The 21,842-nt window shown below is 38.2% G+C and overlaps 1 protein-coding gene and 1 non-coding gene across 18 annotated transcripts in view; one reads left to right on the top strand and one right to left on the bottom strand.

The window, feature by feature from the left end:
* Positions 1-21,842, top strand: part of NEK10 (NIMA related kinase 10) — a 216,979-nt gene that overhangs the window by 111,851 nt on the left and 83,286 nt on the right. For 2 of the 17 annotated variants that reach the window (XM_070239009.1, XM_070239008.1), the window contains exon 24: positions 516-857. The exons of the other annotated variants lie outside the window; for them this stretch is intronic. In XM_070239009.1, the coding sequence (XP_070095110.1) occupies positions 516-528 (13 nt within the window). In that variant the 3' untranslated portion in view covers positions 529-857. Of the gene's footprint in view, positions 1-515; positions 858-21,842 lie in introns of those variants that run through there. 17 annotated transcript variants of the gene reach the window in all.
* On the bottom strand, positions 18,885-18,990 carry LOC111768512 (U6 spliceosomal RNA). The gene has a single exon (XR_002800912.2). It is a non-coding gene; the product is annotated as a U6 spliceosomal RNA (small nuclear RNA).

Here is a 21,842-nt window from a genome sequence, read left to right on the forward strand (position 1 = left end):
GGAAAAGCACAGTGCTTTTCCAAAGTCAACAGAATACAGTACTGTGGAAAGGCTAAGTATTGAAAGCTGCCATTTTCATAGGGTGATTTCATGACTCAATGGAAAAGACTGAAGAATATCTTTTGGATTTTCAGGTAGGCAATGATTACCAAGAGTGGTTTCAGGGCACTGGTAAGGATTGAGGCAAGACTACAGCAGGGGCAACAAGCAATGGTAGGTAGAACAATGACACCAACCAGTAGAGAAAACTACTGTGAAAGAACATGAGAGTGGGGGTGGTAGTTAGAAACTAGGAGACTTGAGGATGTTTGTGTTCAGAGGGGAAAGAGCCATTAATGGAGAGAGAGGTTAAAGGGGTGACAGAGGGCATAATCTGTGGAGCAAGAGAGGACTCAGAACTCAGCCCCCTACTTTAGACAAAGTGGCTTTGTTTGTTGGTTTGTTTGTTTGCTGGGAAGGATTCACCCTGAGCTAACATCTGTTGACAATCTTCTCTGTTTTTTTCCTTCCCACAGCCCCAGTACATAGTTGCATATACTAATTGTAGGTCCTTCTAATTCTATGTGAGCCGCTGCCATCCCATGGCTGCTGACAGATTAGTGGTGTAGGTCCATACCCAGGAGCTGAAGCTGAACTGGCAGAGCAGAGTGCACCAAACTTTAACCACCAGAACATCGGGGCTGGCTCAAAGTGCCTTTGTTTTGACCTCTTCTATACATTGGGCTTTTGCACATTGTTTAATATGGAGAGAGTTCTAGAAAAATCTTTGAAAGCCATTGAATTACGTGTTCCACTTCTAAAAAAAAGTCTATTAATCATTAGATACAGCTCTAGCTTGAATAAATAATTTCGGATAATCCTGGTTTATGTAAGGTTGTGTTTTCAAAAGGACCTTAATTGACAGGAATAACTGTTATAGCTGTAATTATTTCTGTTTCAGCTCCCGACTGGCACTTATAATTTGGATATGTATAAATTTCAGCTTTTAAATTTTGGCTGCATTAAAAAAAAACAGACATTTCTCAGCCCTGAACTATTAAAAATACCTGTGGAGGTTTTTACACCAGGATGAGATTTTAATACTGTTTCATTTTTTAAAGCTATCTTCTTAAGTAAATTTACTGGTAGTGATACCTTTTTAAAAAACACATGTATTGTTTGTTATCATTAAAAAAGAAATTTCTGTCATTTGGAAGAATTTGAAAAATAGTTAAATGAATCAAGAAAGAAATTAGAATCACGTGTAATTCTACCACCTAGTGCTAACCATTGTTTCAATATTTTTTATTTTTTTATTATGAAATATTTCATAAGTTACCAAATATCCATTTATGCGCACTTGGTTTTAATATTTATTACATTTACTTTAAGAATTTTTAAAAAAAGAAACAATGTTATGGATTCAATTGAAGGCCTCTCCCCCTTCTATTTCCCCTTTCTCCCCAGAAGGAACCACCACCCTGAGTTGGTGTATATTCTTCCTGCCTCTGTTTTTATACATTTACAGTGTGTGGAACTGTTCATTAACAGTATGCAGAAATCTTGCCAGCAGCTGAAAGCCCTGCCTCAGCCCAGTTCCCTCATAAGGTGCTCTCAGCTGAGGCTCCTGGAAAGTGCCTCAGCTAAGTCCTTTGGTAAGGAGGCCTCTGAATGGAGGTGCCTGGGCTAGGAATGCACCTATGCCTATGAACATGGCTGATTGGGGTTGGGGAGTGGGGGCTGAGTTCTTGACTGCAGCTCCCTCCAGGCAGTGCACCAAGTCTCATGTGGAGAGGACAGCTTTCCCCCTTGAGGTCTGCTGGGCAAAGCCTTGTAACTGCCTGTGGTGAGGCCTGAGTGACCACGCAAAGGATTGAGTTGTAAGAGGTCCTTAATTTGTTCTGGATACCAGGCTCTTATCAGATATGTGATTTGCAAACATTTTCTCCAATTCTGTAGATTCATTTCTCACTTTCTGATAGTGTTCTTTAAGACACAAAAGTTTTTAATTTTGATGAAATCCAACTTATTAATTTGGCTGCTATTCTTAAGCATTATGTCTAGTAAATCATTGCCAAATCCAAGGTCACAAAGGCTTACACCTATATTTTCTTCTATGAGTTTTTATTAATTCTTATGTTTAGATCTATGATCCATTTAGAGTTAATTTTTGTGCATGGTGTCAAGTTCATTCTTTTACGTGTGGATATCCAGTTGTCCAGCACCATTTGTTGAAAAGACTATTCTTCTCCACTGAATTATCTTGGTATCATTGTTAAAAATCAATTGACCATAAATATAAGGATTTATTTATGAACTCTCAATTCTGTTTCATTGATCTATATGCCTACTCTTATGTCCATCCCACGTAGTCTTAGTTACTGTAGCTTTGCAGAAAGTTTTGAAATCAGGAAGCATGAGTCTTCCAATTTCATTCTTATTTTTCAAGATTGTTTTGGCTAGTCTGTGTCCCATGTGTTTCTATGTGAATTTTAGGATGACCTTGTCAATTGCTGTGAAAAAAACCCAGCTGCGTTTAATCTGTAGATCAATTTGGGGAATGTTCCCTTTGTGATAGGCAGAAAAGTGATCCCCCATCCCCAAGATATCTACAGTCCTAATATAATCCCTGGGACCTGTGAGTACATTACGTTACAAGGTAAAGGAGAATTAAGGTAGCAGATGGATTTGAGGTTACTGATTCCAATGTAATGACAAGTGCCTTTAAATACAGAAGAGGGAAGCAGAAGAGTATCAGAGTGATGTGCTTTGACAAAGACTCGACTGGCCATTGCTCGTTTGAAAATAGAAGGGGCCATAAGTCGAGGAATGTGGGCAGTCTGTACATGCTTGAAAATGCAAGGAAAGGAAATGGATTTTCCCCAAGAGCCTTCAGAAAAAATGAAGTCCTACTAAAGCTTTGATTTTAGCACAGCAAGAACCATTTTAGTACCATCCAGAACTGTAAGATAATAAATTTATTTTTTATGCCACTAAGTTTGTTGCAATTTGTTACAGCAATGAGAGGAAACTCACCCAGCTATCTTAACAATATGAAGTCTTCCAGTCTTTGGACACAAGATGCCTCTCCATTCATTTAGGTCTTTTTCCTCTCAATAATGTTTTGTAGTTTACAGTGTGCAAGTAGTAGATGTCTTTTGCTGAATTTATTCCTAACTATTTTATTCTTTCTTGATGCTATTTTAAATGAAATTGTTTTCTTAATTTAATGTTGGATTGTTCATTGCTAGTGCATAGAAATATAATTGGGTTTTGTGTATTGATTTTATATCCTCTAACCTTGCTAAACTTGCATATTAGCTGTAATTGTTTTTGTGGATTTTTTAGAATTTTCTATATACAAGGTCATGTTGTCCATGAATGGAAATAGTTTCTCCTCTTTTTTTTTCAATACAAATGCCTTTTTCTTTCTTATTTACACTGACTATACACTTCAGTACAATGTTAAATAGAAATGGTGAGAACAGACAATCTTTTCTTATTCCTGATCTTAGGAGATGGTAGGGAAATATAAATTAAGAACAAAATCTCCTGCCAACCTAGACGAACTCTCCACAAAAGTAGAAGAGAAACAGTTTTATTACTGAATAAGCATTAAACCAGATTGCGATCCATATCACAGGAAATCCACTAACAAGATGGAAAGATACAAAGAAAGAAATGCAAAGATAGAAATTTCATCCTTTTATATAGATAAGCAGATGCAACCCTTTACATACATGTTCTCAAAATAAATGATAACTAGTTTTCAAGTAAGAGGACTTGACAGCACCACTTGTCACACGTAGTTCATCCTAAATTCACCTAGTAATTTGAGTAGCCACCTGTGTTTGCTAATTGCCTTTATCTAAAAGAAAAAATTCTATATCTTTATGACAGGAGGTAGGTTTGTAACTCGGAGCCAGGTACGGCTGAAGTTAGGCTCCTACGCTCGCACAGAAACTGGACAGTAGGGGTGCTGTCTTCCTCACTAATTACATCTCAAAGAGATGACTCCCAGGTCCTTAAGAAAGATTCCTGGCGTGTAAAACTGACTAGAGGCTTATTTAGGTTTTAAAAAGATTTACATATATCTTAAAGGGGCAGAGAAAGGATTCACAATTACAGGTTTTCTAAGAAACGCACTAGGAAAAGTGGGCAAGGGGGCAAGGGTATTGGAAAGTCTCTTTCCCTTTTGCGTCAGGGAAAATTCAGTTTTTTTGTTTAATTTGTATTATTTACCCTCATGGGGGGACACCTTCAGTCTTTTATCATTAAGTATGATGTTGCTTAAGAATTGTGCAGACACCTTTTATTTGGTTGAGGAACTTCCTTTCTACTCCTAGTCTGTTGAGTGCTTTTATCATGAAGGAGAGTTGGATTTTTGTCAAATGCTCCTTCTGCACCTATTGAGATGATTTCCTTCATTCTGTTAATGTGGTGTATTACGTTGATTGATTTTCATATTTTGAATCAACCTTGAATTCCTGGGATGAATCCTACTCGGTCATGGTATATAATCCTTTTTATGTGTTGCTAGATTCAGTTTGCTAGTATTTTCTTGAGGATTTTTGTGTCTCTATTCATAAGGGATATTGGTCTGTAATTTTCCGTTCTTGTTATATCTTTGCTGGCTCCAGTATCCTGGTAAGACTGGCCTCATAGAATGAGTTACAAAGCGTTCCTTCCTCTTCTGTTTCTTGGAACAGTTTGTGAAGGATTAGTGTTAGTTCTTCTTTAAACTTTGGTGGAATTTGCCAGTGAAGCCATCTAGTCCAGGGCTTTTGTTCAAGGGAAGTTGTTTGATTACTGATTCAGTCTCTTGTTACAGTTGCATTCAGATTTTCTTTTTCTTTTTCAGTCAGTCTTGGTAGTTTATATATTTCTAGTAATTTGTCCATTTCATCTAGGTCATGTAATTTGGTAGCATACAATTGTTCATAGTACTCTCTTAAAATCCTTTTTACTTCTGTAAAGTTGATATTAGTGCTCCCTCTTTCATTCCTGATTTTAGTAATTTGAGTCTTCTCTCTCTCTCTCCTTTTTTCTTGGTCAATCGAGCTAAGGTTTTCAATTTTGTTGATTTTCAAAAGAGCCATATTTTGTTTTCATTGCTTTTCTCTGTTTTTGTCTTCTCTATTTCATTTATTTCCTTGCTAATCGTTATTAATTCTTACCTTCTGCTTGCTTTGGGTTTAAGTTTGCTTTTCTTTTTCTAGTTCCTTAAGGTGAAAGGTTGGGTGATATGTTTAAGATCTTTCTTCTTTTTTAATGTAGGCATTTACAGCTATAAATTTCCCTGTAAGCACTGCTTTAGGGACATCCCATAAGTTTTCCTATGTAGTGTTTTTGTTTCCATTCATCTCAAAGTATTTTGTAGTTGCCTTTTTAATTCCTTCCTTAATCCATTGGTTATTTGGGATTGTGTTGTTTAATTCTCACAGATTTATGAATTCCCCAAACTTCCTCCTGTTAATGATAGCAAATTTCATTCCACTGTGGTTGGAGAACATACTTTGTATGATTTCAATCCTTTTAAGTTTATTGATTTCTTTAGTTTTTATATGTGTAATTCTCATTGTCTTTATTTTCTAAATCATTTGTTTTTAAAATTTTGTTTTCTTTCACTTTTAAGTAAATTATAAAGTAATTTTTCATAGTTCAAAGTTTTGGAGTTTTTTCTTTGTTCAAAGCTTATTTTTATTTGATTTTCTTAAGTCATAGAGTACATGTGATACAATTACAGTTTTTCAGAATAAATTAAGAAATTCTTTGTACCCTGATTCAAATAATCATTCACCTCAAAATTACTGGATTAACACAACAATAATTATTTGCTCAAATTATTTGCTCTGCAATTTAGACAGGGCTTGGCGAGGATAACTTATCTTCACTCTGTTCAGAATCTGCTGGGCAGCTCAACTAGCGTGGGAGGAATCTCTTCCAAGGATGGTTGGTGCTGCCTATTGGCTGGGAGCTCACCTGGGGCTATTGGCTGGATCCTTCGTTTACTTCCATGTGTTCTCTTTATATGGCTAGATTGGGCTTTGTTTCCTGCAGTATGGTGGTTGGGATCTGAGAGGGAGTGTCTCAAGGGTCAGAGTTCCAAAAATATAGCCTTCATGTACAAGCACTTACCAAGTATCTGTTAGCATCACACTTGCTAATGTCTCATTGGCAAAAGCCAGTAATATGGCCAAGCTGAGAAATAACATAAGAAGAGAGCATACAAGGGCATGTGTACCAGTAAAAGTGCTTTCTTTGCAAGTTAACAAAATAATAGTCTGCTACATATGATGTGTAGTTTATGCAAGTTTGATAGGTTCTTTGAAGAGAATGTGTTTTGTTTTTAGGCCACAGAGCTCAATATATGCTTATCCAACTGCATTTATTGACAAATTTTTCAGATCTTCTATATCCTTATTTATATCAATGATAAATTGGTGTGTAAAAATCTTCCACTGCTATTGTGTGTTTTTTTTTAGATTTAGTGGTTGTCTTAGTCAGTTCAGGCTTATTATAACAAAATACTATAGACTGGGTGGCTTATAAATCACGGAAATTTATTTCTTACAGTTCTGGAGGCTAGGAAGTCCAAGATCAAGGCACTGGTAGATTCAGTGTCTGGTGAGAGCCTGCTTCCTGATTCACAGATGGCCATCTTCTCACTGTGTCCTCACATGTTCAAAGGGGCAAGAGAGCTCTCTGGGATTTCTATTATAGAGACACTAATGCCATTCATGATGGCTCTGACTTCCCGACCATATCACCTCCCAAAGGCCCCGCCTTTTAATACAATCACATTGGAGGTTAGGGTTGCAACATACGAATTTTGGGGGGACATGAACATTCAGTCCATGATAGTGTCCTTTGTACTTATAACAGTTTCTACTTTGTTTGTTTTTACGCAGTTTAGTGTAAATATGTTAAGGTTCATGAATCTTTATTTTCACTTGTATCTTTCATCAGTGACAAACGGCTATCATTGTACTAAATACTTTTTTTTGCTTGTTTCAAATGTTTCCTTTATTTTATATTAGTACTGTGAATTTTTATGTTTGTTTTGGCCCTCAGTCACTTATTTTTTTCTTGTTGTATTGAATTTGTAATGACCCTGTCTGGAATTCTTTATCTTTTCATTGACTACTGAGGACTTTCTTCTTGGGTATAACCTGTTTCTTTTCTTTCTCAGACAATGAATCCATTCACAAAGCTTGTTAGTTTATAATTTTCATAAATTTCAGAAAGGAGAAGACAATTTTAAAGAGCTCTTGTTATCAATGTAAAACCATTGAGCTTTTTAGTGTTGGTACAATAAATTAAGGTGACAATCTCTAAATGTGGAAAACAAATTAAAGGACAATCTTTATTTTGCTTTTTCTGTTTCTATTTTGTGCTGTCTCCCATTTAAACTGCCAACATGTGAGGAAAGGGGAAGAGTAGAAATTATTTGAGTAAATACAGTATGCTATGCCTTATATTTAAAAAACATGTTGCATTTGGCAATCCTCATGACACACTGGTCAAGTCATTTTCCTGTTGTATGGGAAAGGAAATTAAAGCACAAAGAAGACAGCAAATTTTCCACAGACCCAGAGTATCAAGATGTCAATCCATTCAGCCACCCCGGATTTGTTGCTAAATTGATTATTCTGTTCATACAGAGCTAGCATCCCATGGAAGACACAGACAACAGTTAATTTCTAAATGAAACATAACAAATTTGGTACTGAATAAAGTGCTTTATTTCTTTCTCCTTTGAAAATCTGTAATTATTATGCTTAAAGAGAGAAGAAGGGATTATTTTTGTAAGTGTTTAGATTGTTAAAATTAATTTCAGTGGTATTAGGCATTGGGAATATGGAAATTTTCAAGGATGATTCTTGTAAAGACAGTAAAAGCTGCCTGCCTTTCATTTCAGTGACTTGAATAAGAGAAAAGTTGAGGTAGACCATGTAGCTTCTTCCTTAGAGGAGGAGAGAAGTTAGCAATTTAGTGTGGGTGAAATGGTAGTGCCAGCTGTCATGGTCTAGTGGTTAAGATCCAGCGCTCTGACTGCCATGGACTGGGTTTGTTCCTGGTCAGAGAATCCCACTATCTATCTGTCGGTTGTCATACTGTGGCAGCTGTGTGTTGCTGGGATGCTGAAAGCTATGCCACGAATATTTCAAATACTAGCAGGGTCACCCATGGTGGACAGGTTTCAGTGGAGCTTCCAGAATAAGATACACTAGGAAAAAGGAACTGGCCACCCACTTCTGAAAAAATTGGCCATGAAAACCCTATAAATAGCGGCAGAACATCGTCTGATACAGAGCTAGAAGGTGAGGGGATGGCACAAAAAGACTGGGCAGGGTTCTGCTCTGCTGTACACAGGGTTGCTAGAAGTCAGAGTGGACTCTGAGGAACTAATGACAAAAAATGGTAGTGAAAAGGGACCACCATCTCTTAACTTTTACCCTGAATCGTACATTGGACAATTGTTTTTGTTTAAAACCTTAGGTTTTAGTCAGGTTAGTAGAGAGAGAACCCATTATGGCAAACCGGAATGTCAGCAAAACAAAGTACCAAGGAAAACAGTTTCTTGTCACTTCAGAGTTACAGATAGCAAGGAGCAGTTGTAATAAAATGTGACATAAAATTGCTCCTCCCTTGCTCTCTGAAATCTCTTCCTTCTTCATTTCTATACTCTTTTTTTTTTAATTCCACACTCTAATTTTAGGGAAATTACTCTAAAGATGCTCTGTGTGGCCTTGGACATGATATATCAGGCTATTGTCAATTAGTTGATGATCAATCAGACTGTCATTATCAAACATCCTCTGGCCATGGATTCCTCATTTTAATCCCTCCTCCTCATTTTCTTCTTATCCACTTCCCAGAAAAGTCTACAGTGTTTAACACAAAAGAAGAGATCGCTAATTGTGACATGCAAACATTGGCCTCAGGGAAGATATTTGGGTGAAAGAATCTTCATTGTACTCCTCAAATCACACTGAATCTGTGTCTTCTGTTGATAGCTTTCTTCATTTGGGGTTAGTAAATGGTTGACTTCTCAGGAATAGGGAGACAGTAAAATCAATCAAGAGAAAGCTGCCAAAGGCCACGCCAAAGGTTTTTCATATATTCAGGGTTATGGAACTTCTGTTTAAAAGATGAAAAAGGAAAGCATTTCTTTTCTTTTTCAGCTACATAAGATTACAGATTTAGGATCTATCTGCCCAGCATTTTATGAAGAAATACAGTGGGGATTGAGTCTCAGGCATCTACGATGAAAAAGAATGATTTCTTAAAAGTGACTTTGAAGTATGTGCTAGCTATCTTTTAGAATAAAAATCCCTTATTTTGTTTAAAAATCTGAAACAAAAAACAGGCTTTAACAGTGTACCAAAGGAATACATCTAAAAGCATTTATATACTCACAAAGTTGTTTTTGAGTAAAAAGTGATCTAATTTTGAACATAATATTGACTCTATCCTCAATGTTTAGACCATACTGAAAAACAAATTTAATCCTTGTTTTAAAACTCCATATATCTTTCATGAAGATGTTTTTAAACCTTAACTGATGGATACAGCATTCCAGAATAGGAATATATCTTATAAATCTCTATCTTACAGAGATGAGAAAATTGAGACCTTCCAGAGGTCAAATAGCTGCTTGATGCCCCAGAACAGTTAATTGGCTAACGCATAAAATACACTTAAAAAAAAATTCATGGGGCCGGCCGCGTTGCCGAGTGGTTAGGTTCTCGCGCTCTGCTGCAGACAGCCCAGTGTTTTGTCAGTTCGAATCCTGGGTGCGGACATGTCACCGCTCATTGAGCCACGCTGAGGCAGCATTCCACATGCCACAACTAGAAGGACCCACAACTAAGAATATACAACTATGTACCGGGGGGCTTTGGGGAGAAAAAGGAAAAAAATAAAATCTTAAAAAAAAAAAACCAAATTCATCTATTTTATTCATAGCACTTAATAAACTTTTATTTATTTACTTATATGTTAGTTGTCTCCCATGGTAGAATGTAAAATCCACAAGGCCAGAGATTTTGGCATGGGTTTTGTTCATTTTGTGTCCCAACACCTACAACAGTGCCTGGCACATCATAGGTGCTTTATATGGATTTGTTGAATAAGTGGAAGTATGACTAGGTAAGCATACAGGCTGTAGTGCTTTTAGAATTTGGTGTCAGGCCATCAGTGTTTGCTGGCTTGGTAAGAGAAGGTTTCACCCAATAGGTAGAACCTGATTTACATGTTAAAGGATGATATTGCTTGGAGATGATGGGAGGGAACATGCTAGATAAGGGTTGCTGTGAACTAAGAGCAAAGATCAGGTGGGAGGTTCACATGGGTGGAGCAGGGTGAGAGTAGACTGTCACTAGTGATTTGTGATCAGACATATTTTTCTCACACTGGACATGCTGGAAGAGACTGCCTGACACCCCTGTTACCACTACCAGATTTTTTCTCCGAGGGTAGTAAAAGGGCGTGGCTTATTTGACTTTGATTTGAACAGGCCAAAGGTCAAATGTTTGTTTGGTTGTCCACTCAGACCTCCTCAGAATTCAGCAGCATGACAGTCCCACCTTCACTACCATTTCTATTATGTTGCCTGTTTCTTTCCTCACCCACCTATTGTCACAATCTCTATGAAAAGTGCCAGGTTTCTCTATATAATAATAATAATGCCACTTTGCATTTGTATCTCACTTGCTATTTTTCATGGCACTTACACATGTATTATCTCATGAACAGATTCTAAATAAATTGCAGTGTTGTGTAAAATGATCCGAAATCAATTGTGCTACCTGGGCTATGTCTACTGATCCTAGAGGGGAGATGAAAATTGAGTCTAACTTGACTATGCTTTCTCCAGTTAAAACAACAAATCAATTAAAGGTAGATTGACAGCCACACTGGTAATCACAGGTCCTGGTTTGCATAAAATGGTGTCAATGGATTCTTTTTTCTATCATGAATTTTATATATATTCCCTAGCTTGAAGAAGTATTGCATTAATCAATGAAATAATGGGTCAGTTTTAGTTTTAAGAGTCATCTATCGCTCCTGTCATTCTAGCTCCTAAAATGTTATTTAGGAATCTGAATTGTACATCTCTCTAAGCCCAATCCATAGGAGGCAGGTGACCCAAGGTGGAGGTTTGGCATCTAGAAACCACTCATGGCCCACACTGACCTACGGAAGTAGTGAGGCTATTCTGATGATCATAGTGCAGTCTAGTTATTACTTAACTAAAATGTTTACAGATAATATATGCTCATTGCTATAAAAGTTGGGCCTGGACTTAACATTTCATATATTTCTATGTGTTTTGTACTTTAAGACGCTGCTTATATTTAAAAGAACTTTCTAATCATTGATTTCTGTGTGTTTAAGACACATTAATTCGTTTTCATGCAACATGAGAGAAACGTAATGCTTTTAGAGAAATGTCCCAAGTGCCCCTTATAAGTACACTGATATTATTATTTTTATAAAATAAATGCAGGAAACCATATTTAATGTTTCAATAGCTTTTGGTATGCCTTTTTATAAGAGGGATGACTTGAGCACTGACAAAGGAGAGCATGAAAAGAATGCTGCAGCTAGGATTGCCAGATAAAATACAAGATGCCCAGCAAAATGTGAATTTCAGATAAACAACAAAGTATTTTTCAGTTTATGTTGCAAATACTCCATTTTTTTTAGTTTAAATATGTCCCAAATTTTGCATTTTTTTAGTAATTCAAATTTAACTGAGTGTCCTGAATTTCCATTGGCTAAAGCTGAAAAACCTGGATGCAACCTAGGAGCAGGCAGGCTCTGAAATCTCTAATAAGGGTGTGGCCAGTTTCCTTCAGTAGCATGATATAGTATTCCATGGCTCTTGAACAAGTCATCTAATTCTCTTTTCTCTATGTAAGATGTTTGTATTTAGAACGATTTTAGAGCTGTTTAGATATCAAATCTTTTGAGCTTAAGGGCAGCGAGCATCGGTGAGCTGAGAATATTTCTGTGATTCCAGGCTGCAGAGCCTCTGAGGCTAAAGTTTTAAGGGACTGCTAACATCCACAATGATGTTACCCATTGGATATCCCCAATCATGGATCTCATAGGCATGAATTAATATATTCCAAGTTGATCTAGTTTCTTCCTCCACACCTGTTCCTCCTGTGTCTATGTTAAATGATACTGATACCCACCCCGTCACCCAAGGCAGACACTTGGGAGCCTAGAAGATAAGGAGGTTGTCGCCTTCCCTTATTCTCTTCCTCAGGTCCGATCTGTTTCTCTTCTCCCCATTTCCTAGGCCATGCTATTAGTGGTGGCTCACTCTGCCTTTCTGTCTCTCCACCAGCACAATCTCTTTACTCCTCCATAGTGGAGAACACCACTGGGCTGGTCAGAATGCCCTTTAACTTTTGTGACGCTGGTGAGACTAGACCATATTCTATCAATACCTTTAGGTACATATAATAAATAGGGCCTCACATAAAAAGATCAGAACATGGATGGGTCTTGCGACTACAGTCATCATTCCGCCTGGAGTCCTTTATGCTAAGCTCTGCTCGTCTCACTGAATATCTATATATCATGATTTATCATAATGTGAGCCACTTATTCCCCCAGGTTCTCCCAACTTCCCTCCTCCCCATTAATTCTCATTAACTCCCATCTCACCATAGTGACTGTTTTTGAGCCATTTCTCAGGTACCTTTTACTCACCTCCAGCAACCATAAACATCTGCTAACATGCACACACAAACAAGTGCACATTCACTTGTGTGCATGTGTGTATTTTATTTATCCTATATTGCTAAATGTTCTACATTGAATCATTCCAAGATGCAGCGTAATTTGCTTTTCAGTCTCAATAAACTGTAGTTATTGACATTTAGATTTAATTAATCACTTCAGGTCAGATTTTTATACCCATGAATTCATTTGGACTTTTGCCTCCTCAACTGAGCAAATAGTAGATCTTGAGTTCTCAGGTAGATGGTTTATATTCTTTAAAATTTACATTTTTGTTTCTTTTTCACTTAACAACAAGTTAGTTCTCTTTCTCCTTTTTTTAAGGCAGTCTAGGGAGATGAGAGTTTGATAGCCAGAACCTGAGAGCTAAATGTACTTTTTTAATAGACTCAGAATTAATACATTGCAATGGGATGCAAAAATCCCTTTTCTATCTTTACCCAGTGAAGCAAATATTATTGGGTGAATTATTTCAGTAAAAGAAACTTCTCCAAACATTTAGCCTTCCCTATGTCCCAAACTCCTCAAGATTTTTTATTAGCATTTTCTAACATTTAAGGGAAAATTTTCTCTTATGATGTCTCCAAATGCCACTTCCAAGAGGCTACATCATTATATTGCCAATGACATACTTTTTCAATGACAGCTTTCAATTTCTCTCAAAGTTTTAATTTCTTCTCCAATGTCACATACCCTTTGACAAATGAATCTGCCTCAGCCCTAGTATCTCTTTCTGTTTATTGGTGATGTGTATAAGCTTGTTCTTATGAACTCATAGCTGTCAGATATTATAATTTTGTTTTCTGTGGAAAGTACTAGCATTTGGAAGGTTACGTTTAACTGTGGGTCACTAGGTGATAATGGTGGATACACCAAGAATTAGGGATAGATCTGAAGAGGCAGATACTGTGGAAACACTGGATCTTGGCATCAGAAAGGTTCAACGGGGTGCAGAGTAGCCGGCTCTGAGTCTCTCCGGTTAAGAAAAAGCTCACCTGTGCCCATACGCACACTCACATATTTATAAGCCAAAAGCTTCTTTGAAGTGCAAATGGCAGCAGAGGTGGAGGTAGAAAAACGAAAATAAATGTTTGCCTCAAGAGGTATTGCGAGGGCAAAGACAGTCATGGGTCCCACCAAGAATTATGAAAACAGGCCCTGGCATTTAAGATATTTGCCTGGAGCTGACGGTCTCCCTGGTGCAGCAGCTCTGGCCTTTGTCTGCAGAGATGCCCCAGCCCTTTTGCTACATCCCAGAAACAGCCCTTGAAATTCAGGAAAGTGTGAAGGTCGTTGACGTCATTCACAGAGTATGGCTCTTTAACCCTAAGAACTAGTGCTCTGTAATAGAGCCCACCCCAGGATGAGGCACCCTGTGTTCCCCTGAGGGGCGTGTGGATAGAGTTTAGATGTAGGAGCTGCTGGCATGTGATTTTAGTGGAAGCCTTGGTGTGAGTGAAATTATCTAAGGAGAGAGTGAAGAGTAAGAAGAAAAACATCATTCAATGTGTGGATGAAGGAAAAAAGTGTCACTGTGTGGGATCTAAGAGGGAAGACGAGACCACCCTTTGTAACATTGCAACCTGCCTCCTGACATCCACTCTCAATCTCCTTTACTCTGGTCCAGGTTTTCTATTTACTAGAGCATTTATCACCTATGAAAATACTAGATAATTTACTTTTTATTTTATCGTGTTTTGTTTTATACCTTCCCTGCCCCCTGTCGTTTACTAGAAGGCAAACTCCATAAGGACAGGTGTCTTTGTCTGTTGATGAATTCCAAGCAGGTATAATAGTATACTTTAGAGGTGCTTAGTAAATATTTATTGAATAAATGAAATAAATAGCAATGTCTCAAAAAGTAAAGTCTCAGTCAATGGTGTCAAAAACTGCAGGGAATTTACCTAAAGCAAGTGAGGCAATTAGTAATCCATTGGCATTGTAAAGAGGAGCCATTTCAATGGTGTGACAGGAATAGAAGCTGGACTCCATTGGCGTTGAAGAGTGGATGGTCGGTGGGGGAGTACTTTTTCAAGAGACTTTACTTGGAAATGAAGAAAAGAATGGTACTTACAGGAGCACTTGGGGTCAAGGGAGGGATTTTACATTATTTGTTGCTGTTAATGGTTGAGCCTCACAGGGCAGTGACAGAATGCAATCTGGTCCCCAGAAGTGGTGAAGGAATCACCTTTGCATTATGGGAGGGTCACTTTAGTGGCCGTGGAGAGTGTGGCCTAGAGCAGGAGAGACTGGGGCCAAGGACGCAGCTGGGCCACTGCTTTCAGAGAGAATGGGAGCACTGGGAGCCCTGACACTGCCCTGGATCTCTTCTCCTTTCCTTCTGCCCAGCTCTTGCACTTCTACCTCTGGCATTCTCTCTAAGATCAGCAATCTCCTTTTAATCTCTTCCCTGAAACTTCCCCTCCTGGCTTTAGGTGAAACCTGGGTGTCCCCTGAAGCTACTCTCTTTTCCACTGCCCTCTCAAAGCTGAGGCTGTGTATTCCTCTCTGCCCGACTCACCCCAGGGCCTGGAGGGGTTTCATTTTCTTCCTTTCTCCCACATCTTCAACCTCTCTTTCTCTGCTGGATTCTTTGCATAGACCCTCAAATATCTTGTAGAATTATTGTCTGGAAAGCAAACCCAAGTCCCCATTTTGCCCCTCTCCAGCTACTTCCCTATATCTACACTTCTTTATAGCCAGGGTTCTCAAATGAGTTATCCAAACTGTCACATAAAAAACAAATCCAGACGTAGGTAAGCAGAGACTTTTTTAGAAAGGATTATTACAAGAAGAAGAGGACTACTACAATAGATTGCTTCCCCCTTCTCATCTTTAAGATCTGTGAGCATCTCAAAGGTCAGACAGAAAAGGGCTTTTCTTCCTCTATAGGGAGAAGTGAATAAGTCTAGAAAGAAATGTGTGGGCAAGTAGGATGACGGAGATGAATGAGTGGAGGTGGAGGTGGCTGTGATCTGACAGATTAGAGAATGTTGAGGCCAGCCTGTTCTCGGCAGGGGTTGTTAGGGGAGGGTTGTATACTGACTCAGGCTTTGGGTGGGCCCAAGTTTAGGGGAACCTTGGGAAGGAGAAAAAGTTAACCAAAGTTCAGTTAACAAGCATTTTATTCCCATTGCTCAGTGGAGATAAAACAGTTCAGCCAATCATTTATGAGGCAAAGAAAGAGGATTTGAAGGGTTCTGTGTCTGGCCTTGTCACAGGTGAACAAAACCAATATGGGTGAATCTTCTCTAAGTTATATGGAGAAGGATATTTCTTTGTAGTAAGCCATTTCCTGAAACACATAAGAGTGAATGGGTGAGGGGTTTCCTTTAATCATGGCTATTTTTCCCAGGACCATGGAGCTCAGGTAAAATTCAGTGTTGTCACAGATAGCTGAAGCCTCTTCACCTCCCAGAACCCACCACTGCACTGAAACAATTCTTGTCAAGACCACCGGTGAGCATCCTGTGCTCAGTCTTAAAGACGTTTGACTTCTTGGAAGCCATCGCCCACCACGGGCTTCTTTTGGAAAGGCTTCTTTCTCCTGGTTCATAAAAAGTTCTTCCTCCAGCTTCTTTGACTGTTCCTTCCTTTTCAGGCTCTATTCCTCTCTCTTCCCTCTGACTCCAAAGTATCAGAAAACCTCAGGGGTCAGTCCTATGCCTTCCTCTTGCTGCTCTCTGTACCTTCTCTCAAGGCTATCTCAGTCACCTTCATAACTGTAAACGCCTCTCTATGCTGACAACTCCCTAATGGGCTGTGTCGAGCTCAGATCTCTTGTGAACACTAGGTCTAGACATTCAGTTACTGCCATGACATCTCCCCATAGAGAAAGCTCAAAATCAACCTACCCAAGGGCCAACTTGATGCTCCCTCACCAAAATCTCCCTCATCTTTGATCTCCGTTTCCATGAATGACATTTCCATCTACCCTTTAGCTCACGCTGTACCCGTGCCCGGAGAACTCTCTTGCTAGCTAATGACTGTGCTTCCTTCTTATCTCAGCTTAAAATGTTACTCCTCGGGGAAGTCTTCCCTAACAACACCAGCACGCCCCATGACTAAAGTCCGCCTTGTGCTGCCTCCCAGAACCCTGTACTTTTCTTCATGACATCAACCACATTTTTGCTTTATTTTGTTTACTGTGTCTTGTCCATTTGGACTGTCAGCCCCACAAATGCAAGGATTCTGCACCTGCCCCACCCCTGGCACAGAGCAGGTGCTGGGTACGTATCTGTAGAAGAAAGGAGGGGAGGGAGGGAAACAGGGAGGAAGAAGCCTCTTCTGATAGTTCACTACAGGAGATAAAGTTTTTAAACTAAACTTTTAACGTTAGAGCAGTTTTAAATTTACTTAATTGTTGTGAAGATGGTACAGAGAGCTCCATATCCCCCCCACCATGGTTTTCCCTATTAGTAACATCCTATTTTACTAGGGTACATTTGTCTCAATTAATGGACCAATATTAATACATTTTTATTAGTTAAAGCACATATTCCATTCTGATTTCCTCAGTTTTCCCAAGATATCATTTTTCTGTCCTGGAATCCCATTGAGGATACCATATTACTTTTAGTAGCCATGTCTCCTTAGGCTCCTCTTAGTTGTGACAGTTTCTCAGGCTGTCTTTGGTTTTAATGGCCTTGGCAGTTTTGAAGATTATTGGTCAGTTATTTTGTAGAATTTCTTCAAATGGGATTTCTCCTATATTTTTCTCATGATTAGATGGGAATAATGTGCTTTTAGGAAGAAAACCATACATGTAAAGTGCCATTCTTACTACATCTTATCAAGGGTACATGGTATCAATATGACTTTAACACTGTTGATGTTAATCTTGATCACCTGGCTGGAGATAGTGTTTGTCAGACATCTCTGCTGTAAAGTTACTCCTTTTTTTCTCCCTTTCTGTAATATGTTCTTTGGAATAATGTCATTATGTGTACCTCAGACTTAAGGAGTGGGGAGTTAGGCTCTGTCTCTTTAAGGTGGAATATCCACATAAATTATTTCACATTCTTCTGTATAAGATTTCTCTATTGCCCTCATTTATTTATTCAGTCATTTATTTATATCAGTATGAACTCGTGGATATTTATTTTATACTCTGGGTTATAATCTAATAATACTTTCTATGAACTGAATTGTGTTCCCCCTTGTTCATATGTTGAAACCCTAACCCCCAGTGTGATGGTATTGAAGATAGGTCTTTGAGAAGTAGTCAGTTTAGATGAGGTCACAAAGGTAGGGCCCTCATGAGGGGATTAGTGCCCTTAGAAGAAGAAACACCAGAGAGCTTTCCCTGCTATGTGAGAACACAGCAAGAGGAGACCATCTGCAGGGAAGGAAGAAGACCTTTACTGGGGAACAGGATTGGTTGGTCTTGGACTGCCCAGCTTCCAGTATTGTGAGAAATAAATTCCTGTTTAAGCCATCCAGTCTCTGGTATTTTGTTATGGCGGCCCAAACTGACTCATACACTACATTTTTTATTTTGTTGCTCAAATTGTGTTCCACATTTGACGACTGGTTACTCTTTACATTATCCTCTGTATCCCTCTGACATACCTTCCATCGTTGTGAGTTTGTTTGGTTTTGTTTTGAACTCTAATTTCCTGGTACTCGAGATGCTCGAGTCTTAGAATCAGCCATTTCTCCAAGGAGTCCTGACTCTTTTTATTAAAAACCAAGATTTGGTGCTAAGTGTACTCATTGTTACTAAGTGTACTCATTGTTGCTAGGGTATCATCATTTCTACACCTTTTCAGCTGATAGAGGAAGGAGATATATATATGTGTGTGTACTAACCTGTGTATATACACATATCTATAAATATTTCTATCTGTTACCATCTGTATGAATGTTAAGCTAAACATGAGTTCATACTGTTGTCTCCAACTCTTATCCATTACCCCATTGAATAGTAGTCTGACTCCTTTCTTTGCTTATCTATAACCTTGCACTCCAACAATTAGAACCCTGGCTTTTGCCACCTGCCGTCCATTCACTTAATTGTTCAGTTGCAGTAAACACATACAGCAGTATCAGAATTGTTAGCCTTTACACCTAAGAGAAACAACTTTGTTAACTAGAGTATAGTCCTCATGTGTAGTACCTTTTGCCTGTCATCTCACTGCCTGCAAAATATGAACTGCTTTGTGAATTTGCATACCATCCTTGTGCAGAGGTCATGCTAATCTTCACTGTATGTTCTAATTTTAGTGTATGTGCTGACAAAGTGAGCACAATAATCAGACTTTTAACAAATATGCAATATGGCAACTGCAGGAAAGAAGAATATACTTATCTACATGCAAAGGCTTTTAACATATGTCATCTCATTTCATTTACTTTGTTCCATTCAAAGGAAAGAAGCCCCCATCCCACTTATATAGATCATCATATTATTGAATTATTTAGGAATTATCAAAATGTTCATATTTAAAATATTTTGAAAGACATCTAGGTACAATATTTTGCTTGTTTACCTCTTTTAATGAGTAAATAGAATAATTGGAAATTAGTAACTTAATTGTTTATCTATCATTAAGGGACAACTAATAGAAATTAAAAATCTAAATAGTTTGTCTTTTTAAAATTAGATTAAGCATCCTTCCTTCTTCATCTTTCTTCTACCTTGTTTTCACTATCAGTTTGTGAGTCTACGCCTTTTTAAAACAGAAGTAGTACTTAAGTAAGTTTGAGTCCATCCTCCTCTCAAAGGCTGCTGATTCTGAGTTATGTTACTTGTTTATTAGAGTATTTATAACAAATATACATTGTCCTTGCTATCTACCTAACTCCATACGACCCCTGGCTTCACTTATAACTTTTTTCCAGCTTTATTGAGGTATTATTGACAATTAAAAATTTTATATATGTAAGGTGTACATGTGATGTTTCAGTGTACATATACATTGGGAAATAATTACCACAATCAAGCTAATTAACATATCCATCACCTCACGGTTAGGTTTTTGTGTGTGTAGTGAGAATACTTACGATCTGTTCTCTTAGCAAATTTCAAGTATATAATACATTATTATTAACTATAGTCACCATGCTGTACATTATGTCAGCAATAATAAATTAATAAATTTTTTTATTGAAATATAACTTAAAATTGCTGTGATTTTTACACACTTAATTGTAGATGTTTTAAACTTTGCCAGAAGAGCCCCTATTTTTGTTATATATCACATATGCCATATTCTGTTTTATCATTAAAATATTTTAGATGTCCAAATCACAAAGGAATGATCATTTTTTAATACAGAATAATTTTTTTGTTTGGGAAAAAGAAAACCCATTTTGAATTGTGTGTTTTGTGTGTACTATTTAACTTCTTTCTCCTAAATGAAGCATTGCTAGCTGTAACTCTGTATTTTTCTAAATGTGGTTGTGCTCACCTTGAGTGGAGACACTGGAAATTATTATAAGACAGTGAATTATTTTACAATGGTTTTCAGACAATAATTACCAAAAACCATATAATATTTGCAGGTAGTGATTGAATCAATGACTTTGGCAATATTTCCAAAGGCTGGGTTCTTTTTAAAGATGAAAAATACGTGAGTAGGTTTTCTCATAAGAGCCTGCATTAATTTGCTAAGGCTGCCATAACAAAATGCCACAGACTGGGTGGCTTAAACCAATTTATTTTCTCACAGTTCTGAAGGCTGGAAGTCCAAGATCAAAATGTCGGCAGGTTTGGTTTCCTCTGAGGCCTCTCTCCTTGAGTTGCAGTCACCAAGATTCTACTGTCTTGCTGCCTCTTCACATGGTGGTTCTTCCGTGTGCACACACTCTTGGTGTCTCTTCCTCTTCTTATAAGAGCACCAGTCACTGGGTTAGGGCCTGCCCTAACAGCATCATCTTAATGTAATCATCTCTTACAGACCTTGTCTTTAAATATGGTTACACTTTGAGGCACTGGCATTGGGACTTCGACATATGAATTTTGGGGGGTATGGTAACTGGGCCATGTATTGCTCATCATCTAGCAGGCAAGCTTGGGCTTAATCACCTGGTTGTGTTCATAGGGTTTTCAAGAGCCGAAAGAATGAGTAAGCCCCAAAGAGTAAGTACTTTTCAAGTCTCTCCTTGCATCACTTGTGCTGATGTCTTCTCTGCCAAAGCAAGTCATACGGTCAAGCCCAGATTCAGTGGGTAGAGAAGTAGACTCCATCTCTTGATAGGCGGAGCTGCAAAGCCACAGTGCAAAGGGACATGACTGTGGGAATGAGAGGAGTTTGTGATCTCTGGTGAGAAGAAGGCGGAGATGTAATGATGAGAAAAATAAACTGAGTAAAGTCTATTCTTACAACTGTTTTCCCTTACATTGAGCAATTACCTTTTGAGAAAAAATGAAGGCCGTCCTCCAAAGAAGTACAGATGCTGGCTGTTGCGAGTGAAAACACAACCGGAACAGGACGGGGCAAAGGGGTCTGAGGGGACATGGGTGGAGCGCTCAGAGGATCTGCTTCCTGAGCTTCTGGAAATAGGAAACAAATCTTCTGAGTTCTCAGTAGATTAAAACATGTGAAATTTGTCTGTGGGGAGCCAAGAACATTTTTCCTGTTGACGACATTATTTCTTGTTAAGGCGTTTTTTAATGTGAACTGTTGACCAGGTAACAATACGGGTCACTTTTTCTGCACTTAGAACCAGCAAATCCCTGGAAATTTCCCCATTGCCATATTATTGAACTCAAAAATATCAAATATGAAGATGTTTAACTGAGAAACCTGGAAGTCATACCTTCCTCTGCAAGTACATAATATGACTCTTACACTGGGTACTCTCTGTAATCTCACGAGAATAGCAACTCCTTGGTTATTCTCACCAGTCAGTACTGGTTTGTATCTACTCTGATCCTTCTGATACCAATTTATCAGTTTCTTTATGCCTTAATTCACTGTCAAAGGTAACCATTAATCCCCACTCCCTTAATTTAGAGGGCTGAGCACAGTCCTAAGTACATATCATAGAACTAAATTCTCAAACAACTTTGTTTGGAGTGTTTGGGCGTTGAGTGCTTTTAACACTTTGCTGAGTTTCATTCTACAAATGTGATAGAGGAAACTTCTGTTAGTCCA

Source organism: Equus caballus, chromosome 16 (genome assembly GCF_041296265.1).
Source record: "Equus caballus isolate H_3958 breed thoroughbred chromosome 16, TB-T2T, whole genome shotgun sequence".
In the NCBI taxonomy this organism is placed as follows: Eukaryota; Metazoa; Chordata; class Mammalia; order Perissodactyla; family Equidae; genus Equus; species Equus caballus.